Here is a 13939-nt window from a genome sequence, read left to right on the forward strand (position 1 = left end):
CCAGATGTGCGACGAGTGCGATGGCATTATTTTCTCGTGATGGAAAAATACGAATCTCGTCGTCGACAGTTGAGACGGCGCGGTCATCATGATGTTGCCCGGCAAGCCGCTGAGCGCCGCGGACGCGAACGCGCCCCCGCCCGCGAAGAAGCCGAAGACGACGACGAAGACTCCGCCCGATCCCACGGAATCGATCGTCGGCAAGCTCGGCGTCCTGACGAACGCGCAGCTCGTCGCCGTCGTTCGCACGCTGCTCGAACGCGGTGCGGTCTCGCCCGAGCTCGTCGAGTCGATCGTCCCCGCGCCGGACCTGAGCCCGCTCTTCGCGGAGGGCGAGCATCTGTCGTACGAGATCCAAAAGGCGTTGCCCGCGTCGCGATACGGCAGCGCCACGGATCACTACGGGTACAAGAGATGCGCGTCCGCGTGCGCGGCGTGCAAGCGGTTTATTCTCGACAACGCGAAGGCGTTCAAAAACGCGAAGCAGTGGGGAACGTTGAAGGACTACTGCGCCGGGATGCTGCCCGTCGCGGAGAGCATGGTGGTGTTCGACGTCGAGAACGATAATAAGACGCGCAAGTAGTGCATCGACGCGCTCGTCAAGCTCCAAGAAGAGGCGACGAAGAAGCTCTAGCTCGCGAGATGAGCATACCTCGGATCTGATGAATCCAATGAATCGAGCGGCCGCGGCGTCGTCGCCGTCGCCGCGCGCTTCCGTACCGTCGACATCGCACGCGCGCGAGGAAGAAACCGTAGCAGTTCAACGAGATACTAAACGTTAGAATATATTGATAGGGCGTCGGCTACTCCTTCTCCCACACCGTAGGCGCGTGGCTTTCGAACCGCGTTTCCGCGGGCGACGGATTGAATCCTCGTCGCGGCGGCATTTCGCTTAACCGTCAAAGCCGCGTCTTGCTTCTTCTCCGCCTCCCGCAACGCATTCTGGTGCTCTTCGAGGGACGCGCTGCCGTGGCCGCGGGCCCCCGTCGACGCGGGAGAGGGGGAGACCGCGCCCTGCTTCTTCTCCGCCTTCGCCTTCGATCGCTTTCCGCCGCCGCCGGGACGATGACGCGTCGGCAGCACCCCGACGCGGTTGCTCTTCTCGCCGCGCTTCTTCTTATACACCCACGCGACGACGCCGATCACGACCACGGCGGCGACAGCCCCGGCGACGATCCCGACGACCGAGGTGGATCCTCCCCCTCCGGAGGATCCTCCCCCTCCGGAGGATCCTCCCCCTCCGGAGGATCCTCCCCCTCCGGAGGATCCTCCCCCTCCGGAGGATCCTCCCCCTCCGGAGGACCCGTCGCACGCTTGCGGGGGGGACCCGTCGCACGCTTGCGTTACGCAGTTTTCGCACATCCACGACTTGACCGCGGTCACCCTGGCGTAGACCCCGGGATTGTTAGGCCACGCGCACCCGTAGCCGTAGGACACGACCCCGACCTGCTTAGAGTCCGAAACTCTGATCAGCGGTCCTCCGCTGTCGCCCTGACACGCGTCGAGCCCGGACGCGCCGGCGCAGAGCATCGTGTCTCTCACTAAGCCGCCGTACGTGTTCACGCACGTCGCGTACGCCATGCCGGGGACGGTGACTTCCAACAACTTAGCAGAAGTCGGGTTGGGGCTGGGTGTCGACCCGGATTGGTATTGCGTCGTCGTTCCGAATCCCATGACGCGCAGATTCTCCCCAGACTCCGCGACGTTGGCGTCGTCGAAATCGAGCACGACGGGGGTGTACTGCGAGTCCGACGGCAGTGTGAGAATCGCGAAGTCGTAGTTTACGGTGTTGGAGTCGTACTGCGGGTGATTCACGACCGAAGCGACGCCCACGTTTTCCGTGGTGGCGAGCGCCTGCGTCGCGTCGTGCGCGACTCCCGTCCTGTCGTGGAAGTTCACGTACGCGATCGTGCCCTCTCCCGCGCTCGCGTACGTGGTGATTTCGCAGTGCGCGGCGGTGAGCACCTTGTTCGGGGCGACCAAGGATCCGCCGCACAAGTAGCAACACGGCGGGCTAGTGCAACTCGCCGAAGCTATCTGCGTGCACTTGTACAAAAAGGTGTACCACTCGTACTTGAACTGCGGCGACACCTCCGAGCCGCCGACGATGCGAGTGGTCGGATTGCCGGTCGCGTTGAACGCTTCCGCGCGCGCGATGGACCCTGAGAGAGAGGAGAAGGGGTACACGCACGTGAATTCCGTCGGAGGGATCGATATCGCGGACGACAGACGCGAGAGGACGGGACCGCGCGTCGGACGCACCCAAGACGCACATCGCGACGCACGCGCGCGCGAGCGCGCGGTCGAGACGCGGACGACGCATGGCGGCGGGTCGGGACTACGGCAACATCCCGAGATCCGCGGCGACGGGCGCGCGAACGTCTGACCTCGGGGCCAATCCGGAAATTAATTTGGCCGATGCAGTAGAGTACGCGTCTGACTGGGCGTCATACGATTTTCACTTAGGGCAACTCGTCCACCTGTCTGTTTGCCCATACATACGAATATACAAAAAGAGGAGTACGCGACCTTTTGCCTCCGAGAAGAAGCTCGACGTGAAATATCTCATCACTCGTCGCGCACGCTCCCCTCCGCGGGACAGCTCTCCGAGCATGCACGCCGCCGCGGGAACGACGCTCAAGGCGTCGCGCGCTTCGCGCACGCCCACGCTCTCGCGTCCTCGCCGCGCCGCGCGCGTCCTTCGCGCGGCGTCGAGACCGCGCCGCCGCGGCGCGCGACTCGCCGCGAGCGCGAAGCAATCGGCTCACGACGACGATATTTCCGACGTCCGTCTCGCGACGTCCGCGGCGCTGGCGTCCGCGACGGTCGCGGCGACGATCTCCCTCGCGTTCTCCGTGGACGCGACGCTCACGGCGATGATGTCCGCGGTCGGGTTGGAGGTGGCGGAGATGGAATACAGCACGAGGTCGGTCGCGACCTTAACGCGACGCTCGTCCGAGTCGTTGCTTTTCTTCCCTCGCGCGCTTTTTCGTCGCTTTTTCGAATCGAGTCCCTCCGACGCGTCGTCCGTCGTCCCTCCGACCGCTCGCGTCTCGCGCTGACACCCGCTCGCTCGTCGTTCGCAGGCGCGTCGTGGCCGCGCTGCCGGTCGCGCCGGAGGTGGAGACGATGTCCGCGGGGCAGGAGCTCTTCGAGTGCGAAATCCAAGCCTTCCGGTGCGAAATCTGAAAGGTCGCGAGAGGCGGGACGACCAGACCTCTCAGGTGCGTTCTATACACTGGTTTCCATACGACCGCGTCGGCGTGGTGAACGCCGTTCCTTAAGGACTTTTCCCGGCGTCTCTCTCCTCCCACCCCCCGCTTTCAATCCCCGTCCTCGGCGCCTTTCAACTTCAACTGACGCCTTTCAACTCCACCCCGACATTCGCTTGTTACTTGTATAGAACGGCCCTCAGAGACCGAACCAACTCCAGAACGCCGAGGAAATTAATTGTACACGACTGTATCACCACCGCGCGCGGCGCGCGCGCGATACCCTGTAATCTAAAGTATTCTTCTCATTTCTCTCTCGCGCGCTGTCCTACATACAGTACACCCGCTACAACCGCATCGTCCCCGGGTTCAAGCGCGAACTGATCTCCCTCGTCAACGCGATCACCGCAACCGCGCCCAACCCGTGCGCCTCCGCGAACGCCTCCGCCGTCGCCCTCACCGCCTCGATCGCCGCGTCGCGAACGAACAGCGTCACCGCCGCGCCGCCGCGTCCCGGGATCTCCACGGGGATCGCCACGAGGACGGGGCCCAAGCGTTCGTGCGCGGCGTTCGCGAGCTGCGCCGCGGCGTCTTGCGGGACGCGCTCCGCGAGCGCCCACTCGCTCGCGCGCGCGAGCAGCTCGTGCTGCTCGCCCTCGACGACGTCGAAGAGCAGCGCGCGGCCGTCCGGCGCGACGACCGGGATCGAGATCAACGACCGGCGCTTCGCGCGATTGGCCACGTGCGTCTTCACCATCGCGTCGAGTCGAGTAACGGACGCGGCTGGGACGTTATGGAGCTCGCAAAACGTCGCGACGACAGTCGCGGGGTCGTCGCCGTCGCGAATCGCGACCACCGNCTTCTCGCCGGAGGGGACGATCACGGGGACGCGCGCGATGAGCCTCGGGTCGCGGGACGATCGACCCGATCAGCGCGTCTCTGATCGGCGTGAAGTGCGTCTCGTGATCGAGCCCGTCCGTGGCCGCGATGAACGCGGTCACGACGTCGTCGAGGACGTCGCCCTCGCGCACGGCGACGGACGCTCTTCGCGGCGGCGCCGGCGGCGCGTCGTCTCCCGCCGACGCGTCCGTCGCCGCGGGGACGTCCACGGTCGCGGTCGCGAGCGTCTTCGCGGTGGCGTACTCGCGCATCAGCTCCGCGGCGCGCTCGGCTCTCGCGCGGATCTTCTCCTCCGCCTCGCGCTTCGCTCTCGCTTTCTCCTCGACCTGATACGTCAGCGCGTCTAAGTCGTCCTCGCGATTTTTTAGCCAGTACACCGCGCGTTTCAACAGTCGCTTCTCGCGGAGGCGGAGCACCACCGCGGTGTGCACGAGCCCGCCGTGGACTCGCAGCCGTCGCGGCATCCGCCGCGGAGGGTCGGTCGACGCGGCGGCGGCGGCGGCGGCGGCGGCGGCGGCGGCGGCGGCGTCGAAGTCGTCGCCGTCGCTGATCGTCGCGTCCGCGTCCTCGGCCGACGCCGACGCCGAGTCGACAAACGCGTCGTCGTCAAACGCGTCGTCGTCGTCGTCGTCGTCGTCGTCGTCCGGATCGTACCCCAGCCACTCCACATCCTCCTTCTCCGTCGTCGGGTACGCCAGCAGGATGTTCGTCGCGGTCATCGCGATCCGTCGAAGCGACGCGCGCTCGTTCGCCATGCTCAGCGGCTTCGTCGGATCGAAAGGCTGGGGGCCATTCCATACAAAAATAGTTCATCGGTCAGTTGAAAGGAGACGCGATCAAGTGTTGAAACTGGGCGATGGGTGAAAAACGTTTGTATAGAACGCACCTGATACTCCGGGCCCGGATCGTGCGCGTCTCGCTCCCCCGTCCAGTGCAAATCCTTCCCGCCTCCCTCGAGCGCTTTCACCTCGGTCTCGTTCGCGAGGAGCACGCGCGTCGCGCACATGAGCGCGTCCGTGGGACCGAACGCGCCGACGAGGAGGTCGCGCGGCTTCCCGCACTGGCCCATGAGGTGGCCCTTGCGAAGGAGGAAGATGTCGAGCGCGTCGAGGCCTCGGCCGGGAGGGACGCCGCGTTCGAAGAAATCTCTCGCCGTCCGCAGCGCCTCGGACGCGGCGTCGCCGCCGTCGCTGCGCGGTTTGACGTCCCCGTACTCGCCCCCTTTCGTCGTCGCGGTCGTCGTCGTCGCCGCCGCCGCCGCTTTTTGCTTCTTATCGGAGTCTCCAGGGCCCCCGTCTTCGTCCCCCTCCTCGGCGAGGTCGTCGTCGACGACAAACTCCCCGAACGCCGCCGCGGCTTGCGTCTGCACCGCGAGCTTCGCGAGCGACCGCCGCGCGCTCCTCACCTCCGGCGCGTCGCCTCCGGGCTCGTCCTCCCTCAGCACGTCGTACAGCATGAAATTCCCGCCTCCGGGACCGTCCTTCGCGAACGGCACGAACGGCAGCCCGACGTAATTCGCCGCCGCGATCGCCGCCTCGTTCGCGTCGGTGAACTGCCCCGTCAGCATGAGCTCCTCCTCGATCGTCGCGCCGTTGGCCGACGTGTCCGACAACGCCGCGAAGCCGTCGCCGCGACCGTTCAGCTTCGACGGCGCGTTGTGCGACTTCATCGCCTCGAGCTCCTCGTCGCCGTCGCCGTAGATGCCGAGCAGAGCGCTCTCGCGCCAGAGGTCGGACCCGCGCGGGGGCATCGCCATCTCTTGGCGCCATCGTCGCAGCAGACGGATCTTCTCGAGAACGTCCGCGCCGTCGACGGCGCCGCCGGGGATGCGCAGACGCACGCCTCCGTGCGGGTTGAACCCCGGGGTGACCGCGTGCCATCGCAGCATCGACTCCGCGTCCGTGACGTTGAACCCGCGGTTCATCGCGAGCTCGATCCCGGGCGCGGCGGGGACGGACCGCGTCGCGAAGACGTTCACGCCGTTGTCGAGCTCGAGCGCGGCTTCGCCGCCGGCGTCGTGATGATGCGGCGCGAGGTCCATCATCGGCACGAGCGCTAAGAACCTCGTCCCGGTCGTACGTCGCGTGATGTACACCGCGCGCGAGCGCACGACGCCGAGCGCCCATCGCACGTCGTCGCGGTTGAAGAAGCCGCCGGCGAAGTCTGACGGCACGCGATGGCACAGTCGCCCCGCCCTCGAGCAGATCCCTTTCCCTCCCGTGAGCACGTTGTCGAGGACGCGAATCGCGTCCTCGTCGTGCTCGGTAATGAGCTCGCCCGCGTAGGTCCCGTCCAGCGCCCTCCACACTTTGCGACCGAGCGCGTGATGCCCGAGCGTGCGGACGTACGGGCCCCAGTGCGAGGACCCGGGAGTCTCGTGCTCTTTCAACGTCTCGTGAAGCAAAAACGCGGCGAGGCCGACGGTCTCGTCGCGCGCGAAGAGTTTCTTCAGCCACTCCCCCGCGTGATGCTCGCCGATGCGAAGGTTCCGCGCGGTGACGATCGAGAGCGTCATCGTGATCGGTATCCGCATCACGCGCTGGTTCAGCGCGATCGGCTTTTCGCCGGTCGAGACGAGCCCGCGGCCGTGGAAGTTCGCCTTGCCCGGGACCTTTCGCATCTCGAAGCCGTCGACGACGCCGCCTTTGGATACGAACCAGCGCGCGAACGCCTCGTGCGCGGCGTCGATCTCGTCCGTCTCGTCGGCCGCCAGCGCGGATTCCTCGTCGTTTATCGGTTCACCACCCCCTTCTCCGGCCGCTTTCCCCGCGGCGTCCGCCGCCGTTTTCTTCTTGGCGCGGCGCTCGCGCAAAGCCTTTTCCTCCGCGTCGCGCTCCGCGCTCTCGTGCGCGACGTGCCACGTCACGTCCACGGGGCTCAGCTCCTCTTTCAGGACGTCCCGCCACTCGTCCTGGGGCACGATCGCGCCCGCGTTGAATATCGCCCCGGAGACGATCCGGCGTCCGACGCGCGCGCCGCGTTCGTACCGCTCCGCGAGCGCGACGGCGCGCGGCGTCGCGGCGGATTCGGCGGCTTCGTCAGCCGCCAGCTGTGCGGCGGCTTCGTCAGCCGCCAGCTGTGCGGCGGCTTCCCGTCGTTCCTCGTTCTCGCCGTTCTCGATGACGAGGAGGCCGCCGATCGTGTTCGTGGACCCCCACGCGCTCGTCTTCCCCCCCCCGTCGTCGTCGTCGTCGTTCCTCGAGAGATCCGCGGCGCACGCGCCCGCGGCGGCGGCGGCGTCGGCGGCGTCGGCGGCGTCTCGCTCGCATCGTGCCTCTTCCGCCGCGCCACCGAGGTCGTCCACCGCGGCGAGCGTCCGCGCGCCTCCCGCCGCGCCGCCCCCCAGCGCGTTCGGGACGATGTGCCGCGCTCGATCGAACCGCCGGTCGCCGCGGTCCCTCGCCGCGCGCTGCGCGCGGTCGTTCAGCGCCCCTCCCGGGAATATCATGGAGCTCGCCTCGCGGGGCTCCTCCCCCGTCGCGTCCGCTTCCTCTCGCATCTTCTTCACGCCGTCGAGCACCGCGCGCTGCATGTGCTTCGCGACGTGCATCGGCGACGGGAAGTGGTACTCCTCGACGCCGACGTCGTCGTCCGCGTCCGTCTCCGTCTCCGCCTTCGTCTCGCGCGCCGCGTCGCATCCGCGGAGGAGAAGGCACGCGGCGAGAAGCGCGACGACGACCGCGAATCGCGCGCGCGACGGCGAGGACGACGCGCCGCTCGGTCGCGCGCGCGCGGCGACGACGCGGCCGCGGCGCGTCGTCCTCCTCGTCGTCCTCCTCGTCGTCATCGCGCCCGCGTTCGTCGCGACGCCGACGCCGAGGACGCCGCGTCGCGTTGTGCGCTTCGATCGCATTATTATTCGCAAGCGAAACGAACATTATTTTCCTCAGGCTGGCCCGTTTGGCGGTCCAGTGGGTCGGTTGATCGAGCCCTGCCGGTTGATCTCCAGGTCAGCGTCAGCACGATCGCGGTGAAAATCTTCCGAGATTCACCCAATCACAGCGCCCGGTTGTTTCTCGAGGACTCGCGCGACGGAGGCTTCGCGCGCGGCATAACGAGGCGCGGAGGACGCCCGCGCGACGCGTCAGCGACCGCACGGCACGCCCGCGACGCTCGCGCGTCGACGATCGAACCGCCTCGGAGGCGCTCGATCGCCTGGAGAACGAACGCCGCGAAGACTGGACGACGCCGTCGATCGCGGAGGCTGCGTCGGACGGACTGGATTATTTCCCTCAACAACCGGGACGCGCGACGCGACGCGACTCGCGCGCGTCGTCTGAAAAAGAGCGACGGCGGCGATGGCGGCGACGGCGGCGTCCGTCGCGGTCGGCGCGCGCCGAACGACCGCTCCGACGGCGGCGAGGCGCGCCGCGTCGAGCGGCCGAGGCGGCGCGCGCGCGACGCCACGGACCGCCGCCCGCGGCCGACCGGTGAGAGGAGAAGCGATCGACCGCGATCGCGCCGGGGCCTCCTCCTCCTCCTCCTCCTCCTCCTCCTCCTCCTCGAGGACGACGACCGCGGCGGACACGGACGAGGAGTACGACGTCGTCGTCATCGGCAGCGGCATCGGCGGCCTCTCCGCGGCGTCGCTCCTCGCCAAGTACGGCTACTCCGTGAAGCTGTTCGAGTCGCACTACCTCGCCGGCGGGTGCTGCCACATGTTCGACCACCGCGACAAGAACGGAGGGCTGTGGCAGTTCGAAGTCGGGCCGTCGATCTGGGAGGGGCTCGACCGCCCGACTGGGAACCCGCTGCGGATGGTCTTCGACGCGCTCGGGGAGACGATGCCCGTGGAAACGTACGACGGGATATCCATGTGGACGGAGGAGGGGCACTGGCGGTTTCAAGTCGGCGACGACGACGCCCCGGGCGGCTTCTGCGACCTCCTCCGCGAGAAAGCCACGGACCCGGAGCTCGCGATCGCGGAGTGGAAGGCGCTGAAGGGGCGACTGGAGCCGCTGTACGACGCCCTGGACGCGTGCCCGCTGACGGCGCTGCGACAGGACGCCGGCTTGCTCGTCAGCACCGTGATCGCGATTCCGTTTTACCTGACCCACCCGCAGGTGATGTTGGACATTCCGTACATCCTGGATTCGTTCCACAAGCTGTCGCGGCAGTACGTCACGGAGCCGTTCTTGACGCGGTGGATCGACATGCTCGCGTTCTTCTCCGGATTCCCCGCGGAGGGGACGATGGGCGCGACGATGATTTATTCCATCCCCGGGTTTCACCGACCCGGCGCGTCGCTGTGCGCGCCGGTGGGCGGCACGCAAGCGGTCGTGGATAAGCTCGTCGGGTGCCTCGAAAAGTTCGGAGGCACCATGGAGCTGAAGAAACACGTGGACGAGATCATCGTCGAGGACGGCGAAGCGACCGGGGTGCGGTTGAGGGACGGGCGGGTCGTCAGGGCGAAGCACGCGGTGGTGTCGAACGCGACGATATGGGACACCGTGCCGCTGCTGCCGAACCGCGACGAGCTCGAGGCGCAGGGGTTAGGCCCGGCCGCGGACTGGAAGGACGACATGACGGAGATTCCCGCGCTCGGGAGCATCATGCACATGTTCTTGGGGATCGACGCGACGGGTTTGCCGGATTTAGATCCGAGCCACTTGGCGGTGCTCGATTGGTCGCGGCCGCTCGGGGATCCGCAAAACGTCGTCACGATCTTCATCCCGACGGTGCTGGATACGGACGTCGCCCCGGAGGGAAAGCATATCGTCCACGTCTACACCGCGGGCAGCGAGCCGTTCGACTTGTGGGAGGGGAAGGACCGAAACTCGAAAGAGTACAAAGACTACAAGCGCGAACGCGCGAAGATTTTGTGGGACACGATCGAGCGGATCATCCCGGATATCCGCCAGCGCGTCGAGGTCGAGATCTACGCGTCGCCACTGACGCACCAGCGGTTCTTACGCCGCCACCGCGGAACGTACGGCCCCGCGCTCCCCGCGGGTGGACGGCTGTTCGGGGTGTTACCCCTCCCGGAGGTGCCCCAACCGGGGGTGTTATCCCCGATTCCGAAGCTCGTTCGATGCGGCGACAGCGTCTTCCCCGGCGTCGGCGTCCCCGCCGTCGCCGCGTCCGGCGCGATCGCCGCGGCGACGCTCGCGCCGCTCGATAAGCACCTCGGCCTGATGTGGGACGTGAGCCAGGAGCAGCGGAAGTTTTGGAAGGAGAACCCGAACTGGTTGGATTCGTATTACGGCGACGCGAAGCCGTTTCATCCGGCGGGGGCGCACCCTCCGGGGGGCGCGGAGCACATGCGGCCGCACGAGTATTACAAAGCGCGCGAGGGCGCGACGAAGGACAGCGCGTTCATCGGGAAAGGGGGGATGACCGCGGTCATGGAGGAGGAGCGATAGGTACCGTACCGTACAGGTAGAAGAAGAACACAACACAACACGAAGAAGAGCGGGGTGGGCGCGTTTCGCCAACCCCGCGGTTGCGGTTTCGATCTCATCACTCGTCGTCGTCGTCGTCCTCTCGCGCGTCAGTCCCTACTCCTCACCCTCCCCATCTCCAGGGAGCCTTCCCCCGCCACGCCGCCGCCGCCGCCAGCGCGCTCTTCCTCGTCCTCCAAGTCCAAATACGCCCCCGGGCGCAGTAAACTGAACGGCTTCGCGACGCCGAGCCCTATGAGCGTCACCGGCGCGACGACGCAACACAGCCACCCGAAAATCCCAATCGCGTACCGCGGATACCCCCCGTACGTCTCCCCTTCCCTCGTGAGGTTATACGCGAGCATCACGATCAGCACGCTCGGGACGACGTACTTCAGCGTCGGCGCGAAATATCTCCCGCCGACGCCGACGCCGCACAGGGCCTTAGACTCGTCCTGCAGACGATCCGCGCCGTAGACCCACCCCAGAAAAATCGTCTCCGCCAATCCCGCGATGACGAGCGCGTATCGCGAGACGTACGCGTCGACGACGTCCACGACCTGGTACCCGCCCTCGGTCGTCATCGGCAGCCCCGCGAAGAACCCGGCGACGCACGCGACCGCGGCGGTGAGCTCGCGGTGCTTCGCGCACCTCGGAAATCTATCGCAAAACGCGGTGATCACGCCGTCGATGAGCGCGAAGAGCGAGTCGATCGCGAGGCAGAGCAACATGAGAAAGAAACAAAACGCGAAAAACTGCGCGGCGCCGTCGCCGAACGTCGCGATCGCCGCGGGGTACACCACGAACGCGAGCCCCCACCCGCCCTGCGCGACGTCGTTCACGCTCACGCCGTCGACGTGCGCGAGGTGCCCCAGGAACGTGAAGACGACGAAGCCGGCGTAGAGGCTCGTCGCCGCGTTGGCGACGGCGATGACCCACGCGTTTCGTCCAATCTTGTTATCTCTCGCGCATCCGCTGCCGTACGCGGGCATGTTCCCACACGCGATGGAGAGCCCGAAAAATATCTGCGCGACCGCGTCGACCCACGCCTCGCCTTTCCCTAACGAGCTCCAGTCCCATTTGAAGAGGTAAAACTCCAACCCCGCGCCGGCGCCGTCGAGCGTGAACCCTTTGACGAGCAAAAAAAAGAGGAGCAAATACGGCAGCGGCAGCGTCACCCAAATCACCTTCCCCGCGCTCTTCACCCCGCTCCGTATGCACGCGTAGCACGTCGCCCACGTCAACGTCAGCGCGATCACGAGCCACCACTTGCACGGCCCGATCCCGCGCGATATGTCGTCGCGCCTCGCGAGGACGTCGTCGTAAAAAAACGTCTCCTCTTTCCCGTCGTCGTAAGGCAGCGACGACGTCATGGACGCGAGCAAGAAGACCCAGACCCACGCGATGATGACGCCGTAGTAGGACGCGAGGAGGAAGCCGCCGAGGGTCGCGGCCGCGCCGATCCCCCACGCGCGCGCGTGCATGATCGCGAAGGAGTCCACGATGCCCTTTTGCATGGCGTGCCCGAGCATGAGTTCCGCGCCGAGCACGGGCACGCCGACGAACAGCGCCGCGAGCGCGTACGGGATCAGGAACGGCGCGCCGCCGTGCTTGAAGACCATGTACGGGAAGCGGAGGAGGTTGCCGAGGCCGACCGCGGCGCCGACCGCGGCGAGGATGAACTCCGTGGAGCCGTTCCAGTGCGCGCGGTCGCTCGGTTTCGACGACGAGGGTGCCTCGTCGCGTCGGGTGCCGAACCCGCCGATCTCGTCGTCGTCGTCGTCGACGCCGCGCCGGTCGCCGCCGGGCGTCGCCGCGGGCGACGACGGCGTCGCGGCGGCGTCGAACGCGGGGTCGAACCCCCCGGCGTGCGCCATGGCGTCGCCGCGTCGCCGACGCCGTGCCGCGCGCGACGAGGACTGCGGGCGACCAGACGTGATGACATGACAGCCGGCGCGCGCGCCGGCCGATCTCGTCGATTCCAAAAAAGTTCATCGGTCAGTTGAAACAGGACGCGATCAAATGTTGAAAGCGACGGATGGGTGAAAAACTTTAGTGTAGAACGCAGTTGAGATCTCGGCTCCAGATACCAGACAGTTGCAGAAGAGGGTTTCGATAGGGTTCTCGCGCGCGCGACCACTCGCCCGCCGCGCGTCGTCACGATGGCCGCGTTACCCGTCGCCTCGGCGCGCGTCGCCCCGCGCGCGGCGATCTCGCCGCGAGCTCGCCGCGCCGCGCCGTCGTCGTCGTCGTCCTCGCGCCGCGGAGGACGCCTCCGCGTCCGCGCGGAGGACGCGAAGCAGGAATCGAGATCACCCGCGCCGTACGTCCCGGGGCAGATGATGCGCGAGGAGAACGCGAAGAAAGAGGAAGCGAAGAGCGAGAAAGATAAAAAAGAGGCTGAGTTCGAGAAGGCGTTCGCGTACATCCCGCCGGAGGGGTATCCGGAGCAGAACCGCCTCATCCCGAAGGGCCTGCGCGTGCGTCTCGGCGCGGGGATCGTCGAGATCGTGGACGAAGACGCCATCGAGCGCAAGCGTCAGGCGGCGAAAGCAGCCGCGGAGGGCGAGGGGCGGCCGGGGTCGTACGTCGTGGAGGAGAACTTCCAGACCAAGGACAAGCAGAACGTCGTGATCGCGGCGATGAACGAGGAGGACTGCGTGGACGCGACGAAGCTCATCATGTCGTTGTTCTTCAAGGTAAGGCCGATCGATTACCTCGCCAAGGACCGACTCGAGGCGGAGCAGAGCGAAAGAGTGTTTAACGGCCTGAAAGAGGGCGTCTTAGAGTCCAACGATCGCCTTCTCATCGTCGCGAAGATCGGCGGGCGGCTCGTCGGCGTCGCGGAGGTGTCGTTGCCCGGAGGGAAGCGGTTCGGCGCGGAGTTGCTGCAGCCGAGGGCGCCGGATGATTTCCCGTACGTCAGCGACGTCGCGGTGGCGCCGCCGGCGCGAGGGAAGGGCATCGGACGCGCGCTTCTGAACGCGTGCGAGAGCGCGATGGTGCGCCAAGGGCTGGAGAAGATATATCTCCACGTCAAGGTGGACAACGAGGAGGGGCAGGCGCTGTTCGAGAGAAGCGGGTACGAAGAGCCCGCGGACGCCAAGGCTGGGCTGACGCAGTTTCAGGTGCGTTCTATACAAAAGTTTTTCACCCACCGCTCGGTTTCAACATTTGATCGCTCCCCCTTTCAACTGACCGGTGCACTGTTTTTGTATGGAATGGCCCTCAGATTTCGCAGCGCGCGAGCAAAGGGGGCGTTTTCTCCAAGCTCGGGCTCGTGGAGGCGGGGCACATGCTGATGATGAAGGAGCTGAATGCGGAGAGACGCGCCGGGCAAAGTCCTTAAGGATCGGCGTTCACCACGCGAACGTGGTCGTACGGGGACCAGTGTAACCAGAACGCACTCGACGATCATCATCCCTCGATCCCTGAGTACGTCGTGAG

The 13939-nt window shown here is 66.7% G+C and overlaps 7 protein-coding genes across 7 annotated transcripts; 4 read left to right on the top strand and 3 right to left on the bottom strand.

The window, feature by feature from the left end:
- The first annotated feature begins 77 nt into the window (after nucleotides 1-77).
- MICPUCDRAFT_61064 (uncharacterized protein) lies at nucleotides 78-679 on the top strand. The gene has a single exon (XM_003054739.1). The coding sequence runs from the start codon at nucleotides 89-91 to the stop codon at nucleotides 581-583; it is 495 nt and encodes a 164-aa protein (XP_003054785.1). The 5' UTR covers nucleotides 78-88; the 3' UTR covers nucleotides 584-679.
- Nucleotides 680-1353: 674 nt separating this feature from the next.
- On the bottom strand, nucleotides 1354-1995 carry MICPUCDRAFT_13559 (uncharacterized protein; the record flags this gene model as incomplete). Its single annotated transcript, XM_003055286.1, has 1 exon — nucleotides 1354-1995. A coding segment is annotated over one exon (642 nt), but the record flags the coding sequence as incomplete, so codon positions are not given.
- Nucleotides 1996-2578: 583 nt separating this feature from the next.
- On the top strand, nucleotides 2579-4243 carry MICPUCDRAFT_49837 (uncharacterized protein). The gene is made up of 3 exons (XM_003054740.1): nucleotides 2579-2930; nucleotides 3087-3224; nucleotides 3404-4243. The coding sequence occupies exons 1-3, from the start codon at nucleotides 2613-2615 to the stop codon at nucleotides 3500-3502; spliced, it is 555 nt and encodes a 184-aa protein (XP_003054786.1). The 5' UTR covers nucleotides 2579-2612; the 3' UTR covers nucleotides 3503-4243.
- On the bottom strand, nucleotides 3494-7899 carry MICPUCDRAFT_49838 (uncharacterized protein; the record flags this gene model as incomplete). Its single annotated transcript, XM_003055287.1, has 3 exons — nucleotides 3494-4074; nucleotides 4130-4894; nucleotides 4999-7899. The coding sequence occupies 3 exons, from the start codon at nucleotides 7897-7899 to the stop codon at nucleotides 3559-3561; spliced, it is 4182 nt and encodes a 1393-aa protein (XP_003055333.1). The 3' UTR covers nucleotides 3494-3558.
- Nucleotides 7900-8179: 280 nt separating this feature from the next.
- MICPUCDRAFT_30566 (uncharacterized protein) lies at nucleotides 8180-10474 on the top strand (the record flags this gene model as incomplete). The annotated part of the gene is made up of 1 exon (XM_003054741.1): nucleotides 8180-10474. Exon 1 carries the CDS (start codon nucleotides 8411-8413, stop codon nucleotides 10472-10474), a length of 2064 nt encoding a protein of 687 aa, XP_003054787.1. The 5' UTR covers nucleotides 8180-8410.
- Nucleotides 10475-10809: 335 nt separating this feature from the next.
- Nucleotides 10810-12222, bottom strand: MICPUCDRAFT_10245 (neurotransmitter:Sodium symporter family; the record flags this gene model as incomplete). The annotated part of the gene is made up of 1 exon (XM_003055288.1): nucleotides 10810-12222. A coding segment is annotated over one exon (1413 nt), but the record flags the coding sequence as incomplete, so codon positions are not given.
- Nucleotides 12223-12654: 432 nt separating this feature from the next.
- Nucleotides 12655-13841, top strand: MICPUCDRAFT_49841 (uncharacterized protein; the record flags this gene model as incomplete). Its single annotated transcript, XM_003054742.1, has 2 exons — nucleotides 12655-13620; nucleotides 13725-13841. 2 exons carry the CDS (start codon nucleotides 12655-12657, stop codon nucleotides 13839-13841), a joined length of 1083 nt encoding a protein of 360 aa, XP_003054788.1.
- Between the last annotated feature and the right edge of the window lie 98 nt (nucleotides 13842-13939).

Source organism: Micromonas pusilla, assembly GCF_000151265.4.
Source record: "Micromonas pusilla CCMP1545 genomic scaffold MICPUCscaffold_1, whole genome shotgun sequence".
NCBI lineage: Eukaryota > Viridiplantae > Chlorophyta > Mamiellophyceae > Mamiellales > Mamiellaceae > Micromonas > Micromonas pusilla.